The sequence below is a fragment of the Stenella coeruleoalba genome (assembly GCF_951394435.1).
Source record: "Stenella coeruleoalba genome assembly, chromosome: 4".
NCBI lineage: Eukaryota > Metazoa > Chordata > Mammalia > Artiodactyla > Delphinidae > Stenella > Stenella coeruleoalba.
The window spans coordinates 68361212-68380213 of record NC_137149.1 but is presented as its reverse complement, the minus strand read 5'-3'; the positions used below and the strand labels follow the sequence as shown (position 1 = coordinate 68380213).

The following is a 19002-nucleotide window of genomic DNA, read 5'->3' as shown; positions in this document are numbered from 1 at the left end:
TTATATTAAAAGAAGGTGCCATCTAGGACTTTCATAGAGAGGAGAAGTCAATGCTTGGCTTCAAAGCTTCAAAGGACAGGCTGAATCTCTTGTTAGGGGCTAAGGCAACTGATGACTTTAAGTTGAATCCAGTGTTCATTTACCATTTGGAAAATCCTCAGGACCTTAAGAATTATGCTCAATCTACTCTGCCTGTGCACTGTAAATGGAAGAGCAAAGCCCTAGATGACAGCATATCTGCTTACAACATGGCTTGTTGAATACTTTAAGCCTGCTGTTGAGATCTACTTCTCAGGAAAAGATTTCTTTCAAAATATTACTGCTCATTAACAATGCACCTGATCACTCAAGAGCTCTGATGGAGATGTACAGTGAGATTAATGTTGTTTTCATGCCTGCTAACACAACATTTATTCTGCAGCCCATGGATCAAGGAGTCAAGTTTTATTACTTAAGAGACACATTTTTTAAAGCTATAGCTTCCATAGATAGTGATTCATCTGATGGATCTGGGCAAAGTCAATTCAAAACCTTCTGTAAAGGATTTAACAGTTTAGATGCCATTAAAAATATTCACAATTCATGGGAAGTGGTCAAAATGTCAACATTAACAGGGGTTTGGAAGAGGTTTATTCCTACCCTCATGGGTGACTTTGAAGGGTTTAAAACTTTAGCAGAGGAAGTATCTGGTGGGAATATCAGGAGAACTAGAATTAGAAGTGGAGCCTGAAGATGTGATGAATTGTTGCAGCCTCATGAGAAAACTTTAATGGATGAGGAGGTGAATTTCTTCTTCTGGATGAGCAAAGAAAGTGATTTCTTGAGATGGAATCTGCTCCTGGTGAAGTTGCTGTGAAGACTGGTGAAATGATAACAGAGTGTTCAGAATATTACATAAAAATAGTTGATAAAGCAGCATGGTTTGAGAGGATTGACTCTGATTTTGAAAGAAGTCCTGTGAGTAAGATGCTCTCAAACAGCATTGCATGCCACAGGGAAATCGTACGTGAAAGGGAGTAAACTGATGTGGCAGATTTCATTGTTGTCTTATTTTAAGACACTGCCACAGCCTCCCCAGGCTTCAGCAATTTCCACCCTGACCAGTCAGTAGCCATCAACACTGACGCAGTATCCTCCACCAGCAAAAAGATTATGACCTACTGAAGGCTCACAGGATGGTTAACATTTTTTAGCCTAAAGTATTTTTTAAAGGTTTGTACATTGTTTTTTAGATATAATGCTATTTATTACACACTTAACAGACTATAGTATAGTATATACATTTATTTGCACTGGGAAACCAAAAAATTCATTTGACCTGCTTTATTGCAATATTCGCTTCATTGTGGTGTTTTAGAACCAAATACACAATATCTCCAAGTGATACCCATAGTCTTAAATATTTTATAAATGAACAGAATTTCATAACAAAGCTGTTGGAACACATACACATTCCAGTGGAAACATAGAGAACAAACAAAAAAGGTGGGATACATACAAACGAAAGTAGAAATTAACTAAAAGAGAAAAGTAGTAGAACTATTGAATAAATCAAAAATTAGTTCTTTGACAAAATAAAAAAATCAAACGTTGACAATTAAGAAGAGATAGAAAATACAAATATGCAAAATAAGAGGGAAATGAGAGGGAGAAATAAATGAGAAAATGAGAGATAAGGAAAATTTTGAAAAACTCATAAATTTTCATAAAAGCTTATAAATACTATGTAAACTTAGATTATAATAAATACTTTCTAAGTAATTTAATTACTATTTATTAAGTGGACACTAGTAGAGATACAGAGATAATAAAACATTTCCACAGGAGAATTATAGAAAGTTATCACAAAGAAACACATTAAAAAGCACTAGGCTGGATGTTTTTCAGGGGAATTTATTAAACCTCAAAGAATAGATGATTCCTGGTTACCTGACTTCTTTCTGTAGCCTAGAAGACTAGAATCATCCAGATTCTGTTTCTTAAACAGGTATATTTGATGCCTAATCCTAATAAAGGTTGCACAAGACAGAAAAATACACATTAATTCCATTTGTGAATATCAATGCAAAGTCTCTTAATAGGAACAAAGCAAGCAGACTTTACATTTAAAAAATCAATGGAACAATATAGAAAGCCCAGAGATAAACCCACGCACATATGGTCACCTTATCTTTGATAAAGGAGGCAAGAATATACAATGGAGAAGAGACAGCCTCTTCAATAAGTGGTGCTGGGAAGACTGGACAGCTACACGTAAAAGAATAAAATTAGGACACTTCTTAGCACCATACACAAAAATATACTCAAAATGGATTAAAGACCTAAATGTAAGGCCAGAAACTATCAAACTCTTGCAGGAAAACATAGGCAGAACACTCTATGACATAAATCACAGCAAGATCCTTTGTGACCCACCTTCTAGAGAAATGGAAATAAAAATTTAAAAATGGGACCTAATGAAACTTAAAAGCTTTTGCACAGCAAAGGAAACATAAACAAGATGAAAAGACAACCTCAGCATAGGAGAAAATATTTGCAAATGAAGCAACTGACAAAGGATTAATCTCCAAAATTTATAAGCAGCTCATGCAGCTCAATATCAAAAAAACCAAAAAACCCAGTGCAAAAATGGGCAGAAGACCTAAACAGACATTTCTCCAAAGAAGATATTCAGATTGCCAACAAACACATGAAAGGATGCTCAACATCACTAATCATTAGAGAAATGCAAATCAAAACTAACTACCATACAACCCAGCAATCCCACTACTGGGCACGTAACCTGAGAAAACCATATTCAAAAAGAGTCGTGTACCACAATGACCAGGACAGTGGCGGACATGGGGAGGCCAGCATGGAGGTTGTGATTCAGGAGTCCCAGGACGGGGCTGGACCAGGAGGCAGAGGTGTTGGGGCGGAGAAAGGGCTGGAGTCTGGTCGTAGCCAAAGGAAGAAATAACAGGATGGCCGGGGGAGAAAGCTGAGGCCTGAGAGGTGGTGGCCCTGCCTCTTGCTGCCCATCACGCGCTCCTGTGGTCCCCACCTGCTCAGCACCAGGATTGGCCAGGTGAGCGGCGGCCCTAGGGTCAGGTGTCTGGATGGCTGGTCGGAACCAGGGCCTGCACAGAGGGGTACGGGTCGTTGAGGCCAAGTCCTGGGCATCCGCCCTCCACTGGATAGGCGGGAGACCTGTGTCCGGGTTGGGGAGAGCATGGCCTTGGCCCATGCCCTGCCTTTCCATGGGGGCTGTGGATGGGCAGGAGGGCCGTCTCCTTCAAGGCACTTTCCTCTTTCCCTGAGGGCCATCGTCTCCCAGGCAGGAGGCAGTAGAGCTGGAATTTGAACCCAGCACCTCCTCCAAGCTCCAGACATCCACGCCCTCTGGTCCCTAGACGGCTGAGATGTGGGACGCTGGCCAGCCCTGCTTTGCTGAGCAGGAGGACCAGGGACCAGAGCTGCAAGCCGGGGGTCCCGCCTTTACAGCCAGTCCTACAGACCCCTCGGAGGGGCTCAGAGCAAGGGCTCCCCACCCAGGGGACCCAGGAGCCCCATCTCACCCACTCCTTGAAAGCCTAGTTTTCCCTATCTGTCAAATGGGAATCAGAAGAGCAAGTATCCTGGTATCTTACTGAGAATTGTCTAGATCCGTGGCTTTCAAGCCTTTTTGAGTATGATCTATAGTGAGAAATACATCTTATATCCTGCCCCCCCCCCAAAAAAGCTGTTCATTGCAGCTCTATTTACAACAGCCAGGACATGGAAGCAACCTAAGCGTCCATCATCGGATGAATGGATAAAGAAGATGTGGCACATATATACAATGGAATATTACTCAGCCAAAAAAAGAAATGAAATTGAGTTATTTGTAGTGAGGTGGATGGAGCTAGAGTCTGTCATACAGAGTGAAGTCAGAAAGAGAAAAACAAATACCGTATGCTGACACATATATGTGGAATCTAAAGAAAAAAAAATGGTTCTGAAGAACCTAGGGGCAGGACAGGAATAAAGATGCAGGTGTAGAGAAAGACTTGAGGAAAAGGGGACAAAGTCCCAGGAAAGCTGGGACAAAGTAAGAGAGTGGCATGGACATGTATACACTACGAAATGTAAAACAGATAGCTAGTGGGAAGCGGACGCATAGCACAGGGAGATCAGCTCGGTGCTTTGTGACCACCTAGAGGGGTGGGATAGGGAGGGTGGGAGGGAGATGCAAGAGGGAGGAGATATGGGGATATGTGTATATGTATAGCTGATTCACTTTGTTATACAGCAGAAACTAACACACCATTGTAAAGCAATTATACTTCAATAAATGTTAAAAAAAAGAAAAAACACTACATTAAAAAATACAATGCAACCATAGCAACTAGTCAGTGTTTGTTATAGTTCGGTTTTCTGGTCATGGAATATCTGTTTTAACTTCCCTCCCACACCACCTTCTCAAGTGATGCAACCCTAGCATACATTATCCAAATGGAAATTCAGGGTTTCTGGGTGATTTACAGTCATTTTCTTTACAACTGAAGGTTGTGCTTTATGACGGAATAATATATGCATGATAAAGAGAACTTATCTGCACCCACCCTCCTCAACACACACCCAGAATACAATGGTGTAGTGAAAACAGGATAATTGCAGTGAAAACTTCCATTACAAAAAAAAAGAAAAAAAAGGAAATATTTAGAAATACACAGCAGTCTGGATCATAGAAATAATAAATTACTGCTGGGCCCAATGTGGAAAATCTCTCAACCCTGGCATAACAGGATCTTAATTCTGTTTTGTGAGTAACTCACCAGTACACTATTCTCCAAGGCTTTCTAATGCCACCCTGTGGGACTGTTCCTGTTCCTTTTCCATTATTATCCATAGACATGTATGAAGTGGCTGCTAGGGTGTATCCTTCTTTGGGGGCTGCCCAGTTTTTAGAGTCCATTTCTTACTGGTTCAAGTTTAGAGGTGGAGGGTTGATTTAAGATTAAAATAAGCAATGCATTTTAAAAATTGGCTTTGATCTAATGACAAGAGAATTCCTCAAAGACATTGAGCTTCAGATCTATCTGCTTCCTATCCATTTATGTACCAGCAACTTACCTAACCACATCCAAAATAATTTCCTAATTCTAATCGTAAATTCTTTCCTCTCTCTCTCTTAAATGCTGAACACCTTTGAACACCTCGAGATTATCTGAAATAATAGGCTTATCTATTTAGAAAAACTGTTAATCTAAGCTTTGCACAAGGCTGTGTGATTTTGTTTTCCTGATAATCTGTTGCTCAAATCTGACTGTTATAAGTCCAGAAGCAGCCAGAATTTTCCTAACTTTTGAGAGTCTCCAAATGTTAGGACCCTTTTGTTTGCTTTCATTTCATTTTGTAAACCATATAATTATTTCTTGAACTTATCTCTTTCATAAAATATATTCCGGAAGCATAAAATAAAAACCAGTGCATACTACCATTTTAATTTTCACATTTCCTAGAACTACAACTTAGTAGGCGTGTGGTCAGTCTACTATATCAAGGGCAACAGCCTTAAATGATGTACTGCCACTGTCCAAGGAGTTGACATGTTTCTGAGCTCTGGTATCAATTTCTCAGATACTGTATCTGATTGCTAGACCAATGCCATATAGTTTATGTTTATACTGTGAAATTGTTTTACTTCAAAGTACCATTTTTATAATTAAGAAAGCACTGTTGCTAGATAACAGACAAAAATGTGTAGTGGCACAATCATAACAGGATTTTATTTTAAGCTCATATAAAGTTCATTTGGTGTCCCCAATCTGTTAGTTCTTCTCTTCCGAGACATGACAAAACACCAAGCTGCTTCTGTCGTGAGGGAAGATGCCTATGCTATCTTTACCATGTGTCTTTCAGAGTCACTGTACATATTAATCTCAAGACAGTACAAGGAGGAGAATGGAAAACTATTCAGGGTCATTTTTTATCACCCAAGGTTAGAAGTGGCCCCATCCCTTCTGTTCACATTCTGTTTGTTCAGATTCTTCCAGCAACACGTTATTGTTACCTTGTACTTAGCATTAGCCCTGAGGTGGCTGGAAGGCTTCTCTGTGTTCCTTTTCCACTTTCTGCTTTCAGTTGCCTCTGCACAGCTGTGCACAGAGGTAGTTTCTCTTTCCATGCTCTGTCCTGCAGCAGCACACTGCATTTCTCCTGGTGCAACCTCAGTCTTAGTAAGGGTTTATGTGTCTAGGCTGTGGGAAGCCTAGCACCTTCTCAGGGTTTCTGGCAGCACTCTCTATGACTAGAAATTGATTTCTATCTGTGATAAGTTTTAGAAAGAAGAGAAGGAGAAAAGGAAAATTCCCTGTTCCTCCCTAAATAGTAGCAAACTTCTGTTTATATCAGTGCTGGGTCCAGGGGTTTTTCATGGACCTTTCCTAGGCACAAAGGACTTTTATCCTTCCTCTAGAAGTTGTATATATTTGCTTGCTTTATGGCATCAGTGAAGAGAATTTCCTATCCTTAGACAGATTTCGCTTCTACCACTCCCCAAAAGACCATAGGGTTGAGAGGGTGTTTTTCGCTGTCACCTCCGCTTCAGTGGCTAAAGACTTGCTTCCTATGGGAAGAAGTTCCAGGGCAGGCATTGTGGCTGAAAATCATCTCATGCATGCCTGTGCCACTGAGGGAATTCACTCTTGTCTTCAGCCCTGCCTAATCTAAGTATCTGGAGGAAGCCTGTGGGAAGAGCTCTCCACATGTCTGTGGCTCCCAGTTATGCTAAACTGATAGGATAGCCCAGCTTGGTCACAGTGATTCATCATTTCAGCCAATGTCTCATCCTTCTATTGAAGCACCTATATCTTCTCTGCTTTGAGAAAAATGAAACAGTTCATTTGTCCCTTTTCTCCTGGGAGAGGTTTGTCACTTGAAATTAAGTCCCTTGGTGGTCTACAGACAAGTATTCTGTACTTTCCAGGAAAGTTACGCTTTTGTAAATGGTATGCCTTTTTTGGTTGTTAGGATAGAAGTCACATTCCCTTGCTTTCCACATCTTAAGTGGAAGCAAAACTCTGTTGATTATTTGCTATGTCTTTTTAACTACACTGTAAGCACCATAAAGGTTTTATTTATTACTGTAAATTGAAGTATGTAACACTTCAGATATAACAAGAATTAGACTCAAAATTTTAATGAATGAATAAATAGTACATTAATGAGAATATATAATGTTCTAAAAGGAAAATAAATAATATTTGTTTATACACACACATATCCTCTCTTCCCCCCAAAGCTACATACTTCTTTTTTACTCTCATATCTCTGAATTTTATGCCTCCGTGGCACTTGTTACAATTATATCATATGTGTTTGTGTGGAGATGTAGGTATAAATATTGGATTAATGTTTTTTTCTCTCACCAGACTACAGAGTTCACAAGGATATATTTTTGTTTACTATTGTTTTCCTAACACTTAGAACACTATCAAAAGCAGGCCCTCAAATACTTGTTGAATGGATCAATAAATGCCAATGACGCAAAATAGGCAACATCAGGGAGATAGCAGAAAAATCATAAAATAACAGAGTATTTTCATTTCAAACGTGACAAGAAAAGTTTAGGCAACTGTATTTGAAAGAGGTATTTAAAAAATTCAGTTCAGACTCTTTGTTGTATACAGGAAGAAATTAAGGGCAGGAGAAATTAAATAACTCAAAGTCATCAATTTTGTTAGTGGCTGAGTCTGGAATAGAAACTAGGTCTCCTGACTCTAAATGCATTGCTCTCTTGACTAGTTGCTCTGAGCAAAACACTTTAAGTCATTGGTTTATGGATATAAATTGCCCATGTTGAGAAATAGGGAAAAAGGAAGATAGGCTTCTAAAATATGTCTCAGCCATGATACCCAATCAGATGGCTACGTTGCAGCAGCTGTCTCAGGGAAATTATATTCAGAAAAAGCAACACATCACCAGGTCTCTTAATCCCATTGGGCAGTAAATGATTTCACAGTGTATCGGGCAGCACAGCAACTGGCATTTCAATATTTCCTCCTGAAAGGAAGATGAATGCAAAATAGCTCTAGCTTCATGCTCTAGCTGGTGATTTCCCTGCTGTGCCCTTTATAACATAGGTAGGGAAAAAAAAAAAAAGGAAGGGCATGAATAGAGTCTGCCAGCTATTCCAGGTATTCATAAGCTCAGAAAAAACTAAAGTTTCTACTAATAACAATAATAGTAATAATATCTAATAATAATTCTTAACATGAACTGAATGTAATACAAATTGATTATTACTTAAATTCTTAAAACCTTCAACCAGCAATCATAAAAGACCAAAAGTCTTTTTTTTTTGTGATTAACTGATAAATACATAGGCTTAGAGAGTTTAAAGGTCTCAGCTGGAAAGTGGTATCTAATTGATTCAGTTCAAAGTTACTATAATATACATAAACAATATAGGCATAGACTGTAAAAATGTAATTAATGTAAGGATCTCTAAAGTATCATCTGGATGCCTTTGTTAGTTTCTTGATTGTCATGGTCAAGGCCTGAATTCCGTGTCATGAAAAGAAATCAACTTTTAATTCTTTTTAAGAGTACGTGAAATCATCTCCCAAGAAACTGTATGATGGTTTTCAAACTACCATCTCTATCAGCTCTGACCAATTAAAAGATAATTAGACCTAGCTCTTTAATTTCACATTTTTTTTTGTTAACCACACAAAAATAAAAAGGAACAGGTAATATTAAATTTTGTAATATATTTTATTTAACCCAATATGTTAAAGATGTTTTTCAATTCAACTTGTAATCAACAAAATACCACAGGGACTTTCCTGGTGGTCCAGTGGTAAAGAATCAGCCTTCCAATGCAGGGGATGCAGGTTTGATCCCTGGTCGGGGAACTAAGATCCCACCTGCCATGGAGCAACTAAGCCCACATGCCACAACTACTGGGCCCACGTGTCTCAACTAGAGAGCCTGCATGCCACAACTACAGAGCCCACGCACTCTGGAGCCCATGTGCCACAACTAGAGAGAGAAAAACCCACATGCCACAACTAGAGAAGCCCACATGCCACAACTAGAGAGAAGCCTGTGTGCTGCAAGGAAGAGCCCACGTGCTGAAAGGAAAGATCCCGTATGCAACAGTGAAGATCCCGCGTGCCACAACTAAGGCCCAATGCAGCCAAAAATAAATAAATAATAAAAATTAAAACAAACAAAAGCCCCCAAACAAAGCTTGGCTCATTAAAAAAAGAAAAGTACTACAAATAAGATGTTTTACATTTTCCATACTAAGTCTTTGAAATACACTGTATTATTTTACAGTTATCATATTTTAGTTACTTTCCAAGTAAGTTTTTTCTAATATATAATGTCCACTAATGTATGTTGCATTTATATTAAAAACATCATCACAGTAACTGGTGTCTTTAAAATGCAGACATTTGAAAGAAAATGTCAAACATATATAGTTGTTTATAGGTTTGCCAGTAAACCATGCTTGAATTGTCTTTTGATCTGAATATTAGATTTTTTACGACAGCGTTTCTAGAATAAATTGCGTCTTCTCTTTTTTCTCATATGTTTTACAATTAAGAAAAATAGTTTTGAATAATGCATCTCTTCTCTGTTCAAGTAGCAGCTAACACCTACACTGCTGTCTGCTATTAAGTATAATTGTTATTTCCATTACCTGGTGTCCGAGTCATTTTCTGTGTCTGTGAATACTGTCTTCATTACCATCTTTGACTTATTTAACATTGCTTCTCAACCTAATTTTTAGACTGTATATCACATTTGTTTCCATACTGTGAAAAATTTTCTGTAGTACTGTTTACTCGAATAATGATTTTTCCAAAGGTGATAATTCTTCCATGAAGCCCATTGTTAATTATCTCCTGAGATCTACTTTTCAGTTGTTCCTAATATGTTTTGCCTTCAAGTGAATCAATACTTTCAGTTAATCACGTTATTATGTCATAATATTGCTTGAATATATTTTTGTCACATCCCCTTACTGGTACTGATTTTCACTAGAAAAAATAGTTGAACTTCTATAATCAGAGTAGGACCATATCTTTCAACATTCTGGAATGCAGTTTTTGCAAAATAATAGAAAATCAATTAAGAAGAAACAATAAATAAGTACCTCCCATAATACAGTTTTACTTATGCGAAACAAGAATCATTTTTATAGCAAATGGTATTTTATGAAGGTCAAATTTATTTCATAGCAATGAACTAAACAAGTGAGGTAGGAACTGTAATGTTGCTTGGTACTGACTATGTTAGGATGCTGAAACTGACAATTCAAGTATCACTCATAAGCAAGTGAAAATCAGTTCAATATATTTAAAAAAAATCTATTTCATTACCGTTTTATGAATCCTACAAGTAGCCCATCTTGTACAGTAGATGTTGTATATTTCAGAACTAGGAATTCTGAACCTGTAAGGCTGTAACTCCATGAAATTATTCATTCAAATCCATGTCTTTCTTTTTTCGTCTGAGCACTCATGTGTACTTTTCTTTCTTCTCATTCTTTGTTTTCTTCTTCCCTCAATCTCTGATTCTAATATCACATGTCCTAAACTTATCTTTGTCCACACACTGCTTCTCACGATAGACAAGGTGAAAGAAAGGAATAGGAAAAAAGAATATATTGTGGAAAATATATTAAAAAAAGGAGGTGAATAAAGATCCAGGTTGCAAAGGAAGCCCTCCCATTTTCTAGATGTTTTCCCTGCTTGCTAGTGAGTGATAACTCCAGCAGCTAACATGCATTGTGTGATAGCTCTGTGCCAGGCACTATTCAAAGTCTTTTATAAATATTAGCTGATTTAATTCTGAAAAGTCTATGAGGTATATCAAATTATTATTTCTATTTAATAGATACTAAAGCCTAGAAGGACTAAGAAATTTTTCCAGAGTCACATGACTAGTGAGTGCCAGGGCCAGGATTTGCTCCCAAAGTTTGGTCCCAGAGCCTGAGCATGGTTAATAACTCATGATCTTCTGCTTCTTAACTGCTCTGGAGTTGGGAAATTGTTTATATAACAAAGTATTTAGTGACAAAGTTTTACAAAAAATTTCTTTTCATTAGCTAAGTGATTGAGAGCTAACTGTAGATATGTAATATTATTTTGCAACAACCAAATATTTCCTTTACTGCACTGGTGTATATTGTGAATCTCCAGGAATGCTATATAAAACATTTCATTTTAGAAATACATTTGACCTCAGATCTCTTTTATTGAAGAAATATTATTCTATTATGGCAAGCAAATACACAAAAATTGAAAGAATACCGAATTTATAGATAACACATCTTGATTTTGGACTTATAACACATTATTACAGTGGCCTTTGATTATCACTTAATTTTCTTAGTGAAATTCCTTCACCAAGCTCTGTAGGGTGAATTTGCTTATTTAGCATACATTTATAATACACAACTAATTTTCTATCAAAAAAGCAGTCATTGCTGACATTGACACTTCTCAAATAAGACATTGACGTTTTATAGATGAAGACTGACATACAATAGCTATGTCACTTGCTATAAGTTACTTAACCTCTCTGAGCCTGTTTCCTTACTCCCACATTAAGAATGTTGCTCTAGATAACTTATAAGGGACTTCATAGCAGAGAATTGAACAAGTTGGTTTGGAGCCCTTACTAGCTCTCATCCCACTTAAAGGCAAATCCTGGAGTATCCCAGAAAATGTCCCTGTAGCTACACAGACACCACAGAAAATCACCTATCCAAATTCACGTAATAGTTGTTTTTGTTTATTTTTTTTCAAATAGGCTTTTTAAAATCATCACTAGGTTCACAGCAAAATTAAGTGGAAGGTACTGTGATTTCCTGATATACCCCCTACCTCCATAAATGGATAGCCTCCCCCATTATCAATATCACCCACCAGAGTGGTATATGTTTCAATATATGGCCTTACATTGACACATCATTACCCTGCAAAGCTCATAGTTTACATTATGACTCACTCTTGGTTTTGTGCATTCTATCGGTTTGGATAAATGTATAATGACATGTATCCAACATTATGGTACCATACAGAGTATTTTTACTGGTCTAAAAATGCTCTGTGCTCTGCTTATTTATCTTTCCCTCACCCCTAATTCCTGGCAACAACTGATCTTTTTACTGTCTCCAAGGTTTGTCTTTTCCAGAATGTCATAGAGTTGGAATCATAAAGTAGGTAACCTCTTCAGTTGATCTTTCATTTAGTAATATGCATTTAAGTTTCCTTCATGTATTTTAAGGGCTTGAGAGCGCATTTCTTTTTAGCCCTGAATAAGATTCCATTATCTGGATTCAAAACAATTTATCCATTCACCTACTGAAATACAACTTGATTGCTTTCAAGTTGTGGCAATTATGAATAAGACTGCTATAAACATCTGTATGCGGGTTTTTGTATAGATATAAGTTTTCATCTCTTCTGGGTAAATACCAAGGAGCATGATTACTGAATCAGAACATGTTTAATTTTGTAAGAAATCACCAAACTTTGAAAGTTTCTGTACCATTTTGCATTCCCATAAGCAAAGAGTGAGAGTTCCTGTTGTTCCACATCAGTGTCAGAATTTGTAATTGTCAGTGTTCTGTATTTTGGCCATTCCAGTAAGAGTGTAGTGGTAGCTCATAGTTGTTTACTTAAGTTTTGTGTCTGTTTCCATCCTAAAAGCTGGCATTTAGTTTCTGCCTTTAAATCCAGAGCATTTGGTTTGATGTTCTGGCTTTACTCTCTGCCTTTACTTTCTGTTTTGCCCTCCAATGTAGTCATTCCCATTTTCCTTGACTCTTCAAGGGGCTGTTTTAATATCATTTCTGAACCACTTTGACACCCAGCTCAGTTTACTATAACCCTTATCTTTTACCTCATATCCCAAGTCATACATACCTAGGAGGGTAAAATAAATAACCACTGCCTACCTGAAAATGATACAGCCAATAGAATATCAATTAGGTGCCCTGCCAGTTTTTGAGGAAAATAACTAGGCTCCACAACCAGGAATAAAGGGTTTTATTTATCGGTTGTTTGGTACACTGAACACAAAATACAGACAGATTTTGGCTTAACAGTAGTTTTCAACTGTGAAATTATTAACTGAAAAGAATAATGGCTTAGGGCTCAGAGTGACTGGTGTTGAATATAGAATTTACCACTTACTAGCTCTTTGGTCTTGGACAACTTAATTTGCTCCTCTCTACCTCAGTTACCTTTTCTATAAGTTTGCAGTACTAATTTTTTTAATTGAAGTATCACTGATATACAATGTGTTAATTTCTGCTGTACAGCAAAATGATTCAGTTATATATATATATATATATATATATGTGTGTCTTTTTTATATTCTTTTCCATTGTGGTTTATCACAGGAGATTAAATATAGTTTTCTGTGCTGTACAGTAGGACCTTGTTCATCCATTCAATATATAATAGTGTGCATCTGCTAAACCCAAACTCCCAATCCCTCCGTCCCCCACCTCCTTGCCCTTGGCAACCACATGTCTCTTCTTTATGTCTGTGGGTTTGTTTCTGTTTCATAGATAAGTTCATCTGTGTCATATTTTTGATTCCATGTATAAGTGATATCATATGGTATTTGTCTTTCATTTTCTGACTTACTTCACTTAGTATGATAATCTCTGACCATCCATGTTGCTGCAAATGGCATGATTTCATTCTTTTTTATGGCTGAGTAGTATTCCACTGTATACATGTACCACATCTCCTTTATCCATTCATCTGTTGATGGATATTTAGGTTATTTCCATGTCTTGGCTATTATAAATAGTGCTGCTATGAACATAGGGGTGGATGTATCCTTTTGAATTATAGTTCTGTCCAGATATATACCCAGGAAAGGGATTGGTGCATCAGATGGCAAGTCTATTCTTAGTTTTTGAGGAACCTCCATACTGTTTTCCATAGTGGCTGCACCAACTTACATTCCCACCAACAGCGTAGGAGGGTTCCCTTTTCTCCACACCCTCTCCAGCATTTGTTGTTTGTAGACTTTTTAATGATGGCTATTCTGACCAGTGGGAGGTGGTATCTCATTGTAGTTTTCATTTGCATTTCTCTAATAATTAGGAATGTTGAGCATCTTTTCATCTGCCTGTTTGTCATCTGTATGTCTTCTTTGGAGAAATGTCTATTTAGGTCTTCTGTCCATTTTCCGATTGGGTTGTTTATTTTTTTGTTGTTGGTTGTATGAGCAGTTTGAGTATTTTGGAAATTAAGCCCTTATCAAGTCTCATCATTTGCAAATAAAATATCTCAGTCTGTAGGTTGACTTTTTGTTTGGTTTGTGGTTTCCTTTGCTGTACAAAAGCTTGTAAGTTTGATTACATCCCATTTGTTTATTTTTGCTTTTATTTTTATTTTCTTGGGAGACTGACCTAAGAAAACATTGGTACAATTTATGTCAGAGAATGTTTTGCCTATGTTCTCTTCTGAGTTTTATGGTGTCATGTCTTATATTTAAGTCTTTAAGCCATTTTGAGTTTATTTTTGTGTATGGTGTGAGTATATGTTCTAACTTCATCGATTTACATGCAGCTGTCAAACTTTCCCAGTACTACTCCCTGAAAAGACTGTCTTTTCTCCATTGTGCATTCTTGCCTCCTTTGTCAAAGATTAACTGACCATAGGTGTGTGGCTTTATTTCCAGGCTCTCTATTCTGTTCCATTGATCCATTTGTCTATTTTTTGTGCCAATACCACACTGTTTTGATTACTGTAGCTTTGTAGTATTGTCTGAAGTCTGGAAGGGTTATGCCTCCTGCTTTGTTCTTTTTCCTCAGGATTGCTTTGGCAATTCTGGGTCTTTTATGGTTCCATATACATTTTTGGATTATTTTTTCTGTGTGAAATGTCATAGGTAATTTGATAGGGATCACATTAAATCTGTAGATTGCTCTGGGTAGTATGGCCTTTTTAACAATATTAATTCTTCCAATCTGAGAGCATGGGATATCTTTCCATTTCTTTGAATCCTCTTTAATTTTCTTTATTGATATCTTATAGTTCTCATGTAAGTCTTTCACCTCCTTGGTTAGGTTTATTTCTAAGTATTTTATTTTTGGGGGTGCAATTTTAAAAGGGATTTTTTTTTTACATTCCCTTTTTTATATTTCATTGTTAGTGTAAAGAAATGCAACTGATTTCTGTATGTTAATCTTGTTTCCTGCTACCTTTCTGAGTTTGTCTGTTCTAGTAGTTTTTGTGTGGAATCTTAGGGTATTATATATATAATACCGTGTCATCTGCATGTAATGAAAATTTTACCACTTTCCATCCAATTTGGATACCTTTTATTTCTTTTTCTTGTCTGATTGCTGTGGTTAGGACTTCCAATACTGTGTTGAATAGAAGTGGTGAGAGTGGGCATCCTTGTCTTATTTCCAGATTTTAGCAGGAAGGCTTTCAGTATTGAGTATTATATTGACTTTGGGTTTGTCATAAGTAGCTTTCATTATGTTGAGATATGTTCCGTCTATACCCACTTTGGTAAGAGTTTTTATCATGAATGGATGTTGAATTTTATCAAATGTTTTTTTTCTGGATCTATTGAGATGATCATGTGGTTTCTGACTCTTCTTTTGTTAATGTGGTTTATTACATTGATTGATTTGCATATGTTGAACCATCCTTGTTAACTTGGGATGAATCCCACTTGGTCATGATATATGATCTTTTTTATGTGTTGTTGGATTTGGTTTCCTAGTATTTTCTTGGGAATTTTTGCATTTATATACATCAAAGCTTTTGGCCTGTAATTTTCCTTTTTGGTAGTGTCTTTGTCTGGTTTTGGTATCAGGGTGATGGTGGTTTCATAGAATGTCTTTAAGAGTGTTCTTCTTCTTCAGTCTTTTGGAAGAGTTTGAAAAGGATCAGTATAAGTTCTTCTTTGTGTGTTTGGTAGAATTCACCTGTGAAGCCATCTGGCCCTGGAATTTTGTTTGTAAGGAGTTTGTTGTTGTTGTTTTTTTTATTTCTGAGTCTAATTTGCTTCTAGTGATCAGTCTGCTGAAATTATCTATATGTTCTTAATTCAGTTTTGGTGGGCTGTATGTTTCTAGAAACTTGTCCCTTCTAGGTTGTCCAATTTGTTGTCATATATTTGTTCATAATATTCTCTACTTTTTTTAAATTTCTGAGATATTGGTTATTATTTCTTCTTTTGCATGTCTTATTTTATTTGGTTCCTCTCCTTGGTGAACCCAGCCAGAGGTTTGTTAATTTTGTTTACCCTTTCAAGAACTAGCTATTGGTTTTATTGTTTTTCTACTGCTTTTTAATCTTTTAAAATTTATCTCCTCTAAGATCTTTATTATTTCCTTCCTTATGCTGACTATAGGTTTTGTTGTTCTTCTTTTTCTGATTCTTTTAGTTGGTAGGTTGGGGTGTTTCTTTGAGATTTTTCTTGTTTTTTGAGGAAGGCCTGTATCACCATGAGCCATGCCTGTATCACCATGAACTTCCCTCTAAGAACTGCTTTTGCTGTGTCCCATATATTTTATATGGTTGTGTTTTCATTGTCATTTTTCTCAAGGTATTATTTAATTTCCTCTTTAATTTCACTGCTGACCCATTGCTAAACAACAGTAGCATGTTGTTTAGTCTCCACATAATCGTTTTTTTCTCATTTCTTTTTCTGTGGTTGATTTCTGCTTTCATGCTGTTGTGGTCATAAAAGATACCTGAAATAATTTCTGTACTCTTAAATTTGTTGTGGCTTGTTTTGTGCCCTAGTATGTGGTCAGTCCTAGAGAATGTTCCATGTGTGCTTGAAAAAAATGCGAAAAAAATGCATGTTTTGGGTTTTTTTTTTTTTTGGTTGTAGTATCAATTAAAAGTCTACTGTTCTATTGTATCATTTAGGATTTCTGTTGCCTTATTGATTTTCTGTCTAGAAAATCTGTCCATTTATGTGAGTGGGGTGTTACAGTCTCCTACTATTATTGTATTCCTGTCAATGGAGTAATCATTCTTAATTCACAAAGTTATAAGTGCATATAAGTGGGAAAAAATATTTTAAATACCCAGTTCAGTGCCTAGCATGTAGAATGTATCTAATGATACTCATTTCCTTTGTCTTTCTGAGCCTTCTTTCTTAGATCATCAGTCTTTCTACTTTTCTAGACTTCTCAGAACTTGGCATCTAATCTGCCTGATAACACTTTCTATTGAGATTTCAGTCCTCGTTCACTATGTAAATTCTTTTTGACTGAGCTTTGATATCCGAACATTTTTTGACTGAGCTTTGGTATTGTCAGCTTTTACGAGAATAATCAGACTTCTAACATGTTTACTATATTTAACCAAGAAAAAAGTATATCCATGACTGTTTATGTACAGTATATAATATTTTATTGCATAAAGATGTTTAAAACAAAGTTTCAAGCCTCAAAGGGAACAGAAGTACCATGTGCCTCAGAAACTCTTTATGAGAAAATTATTATCCTTGCTGTTTTACATATCGGTTAAGACCACAGTGGCTCAGGGAAATGATGTGAATTCCCAGAGAGCAAATTAGGCTGACTTGGGACTTAACCCTGTGGCATGTATCAATAAATAATGCCAGATGTGTAAGACTGACTTAAGAATACTCCTCAGGACAGGGCACATTACCATCATTAGATACCTCTTATATTATTTTCTTTTCCTATTCATTATTTCCATTTCATTTCTATCCTCATTATAAGTACTGTGATGGAAACAGAATCTCTCAGATTACCTGCTCAAGAAGTACTTGTGACCCCAGCTGTCAGCACATAGACTCTGTTAATATCATTAGGATCTGACTCAGCTGCAGAGAACCAGGGACCACCCACATTGAATAACCAGTCAGAGCAGGAGTATAAAGACCTGTCCTTTTCAGCTTCCAAAAGACAATTCTTAGGTATTAAATATGTTCCAAGTCTTCCTGCAGACTGGCTAGATTTTACTGGTCTTGCATCATAGACTTCTTCCTCCATCCAAATTTGCTTTCTCTCTCCTTTTTTCACAGGTCTTGATCCCTGCATATCACATTCCATCATGGTATCTGTTTCCTGAGAGCCCAACCTAACACAATAGGCATTAGCTTTAATATTTATGACATATGAAAGTACCTCTTTCCCCAGGCCTCACAAACAGAATGTGTTTTCATGCTTTTTACTTTTAATGAACTGTGGATATTATTGTGTGGAAGCAGGTATCAGGGAATTAGTCAGACCAGCTGCCAAGAGTAAGTTTTCCTAAAGAAAAAAAAAATGTGTGTATGTGAGAGAGAGCATCTCTCTTCAGCATACTTTTAAAATCCCCTCCCAGTTCAAACTACCAGTTTACAACACGTTATATTTCACACATTCCGTTATAAGCCATGGAGACATTAAACTGACAGATGGGAGCATTCTGCTTTCAAATACAAGCTTTTCTCCAATTTGGTTCAGCAGCGTCATCCCAGATATGTATGACTTACCATTGAGTGAGCTTGAATATTTTTCCATATATTTGAGGACAAATTTTATATGTATTTTTGTAAATTATCTGTTAATGTCTTTTTTCCATTTCAGTATCAGTTTTTTGAACCTTTGTCCCTCAATTTCTAAGATCTCTTCAAGATCTTATTTTCATTTCCTTTGAATATATACTCAAGAGTTGGATTGCTGAATCATATGGTAGTTTTAATTTTATTCTTCTCCATATATTGTGCACCTTTTCTTAATAACATCTACTAAAATGTCCATCATTTCACCACTTAATTATGGAGCTTCATTAATAATATATCAATTTCTAATACATGGATTTTTAAAAATTATCTGCTTGTCTATTTGTATATTTTCAGAGCACACTACAGAACATTAAATTATCTAGAAAAAAGATTGCTATGATCTTATAGTTTACATTTAGTATGGGATTGATGCTTTCCCATATTCCATTCATTCTGTAGTAGACCTGTCCAGTAGAACTTTCTGCAACATTGGTAATATTCTATATCTTC

The 19002-nt window shown here is 36.6% G+C and overlaps 1 protein-coding gene across 1 annotated transcript in view; it reads left to right on the top strand.

The window, feature by feature from the left end:
* Positions 1-3401: 3401 nt before the first annotated feature.
* Positions 3402-19002, top strand: part of LOC307185490 (mitotic spindle assembly checkpoint protein MAD2A-like) — a gene marked incomplete at both ends in the record, with an annotated part of 33874 nt that continues 18273 nt past the window's right edge. The window contains one exon of the mRNA XM_079919809.1: positions 3402-3612. Within this exon, the coding sequence (XP_079775935.1) occupies positions 3402-3612 (211 nt within the window). The remainder of the gene's footprint in view (positions 3613-19002) is intronic.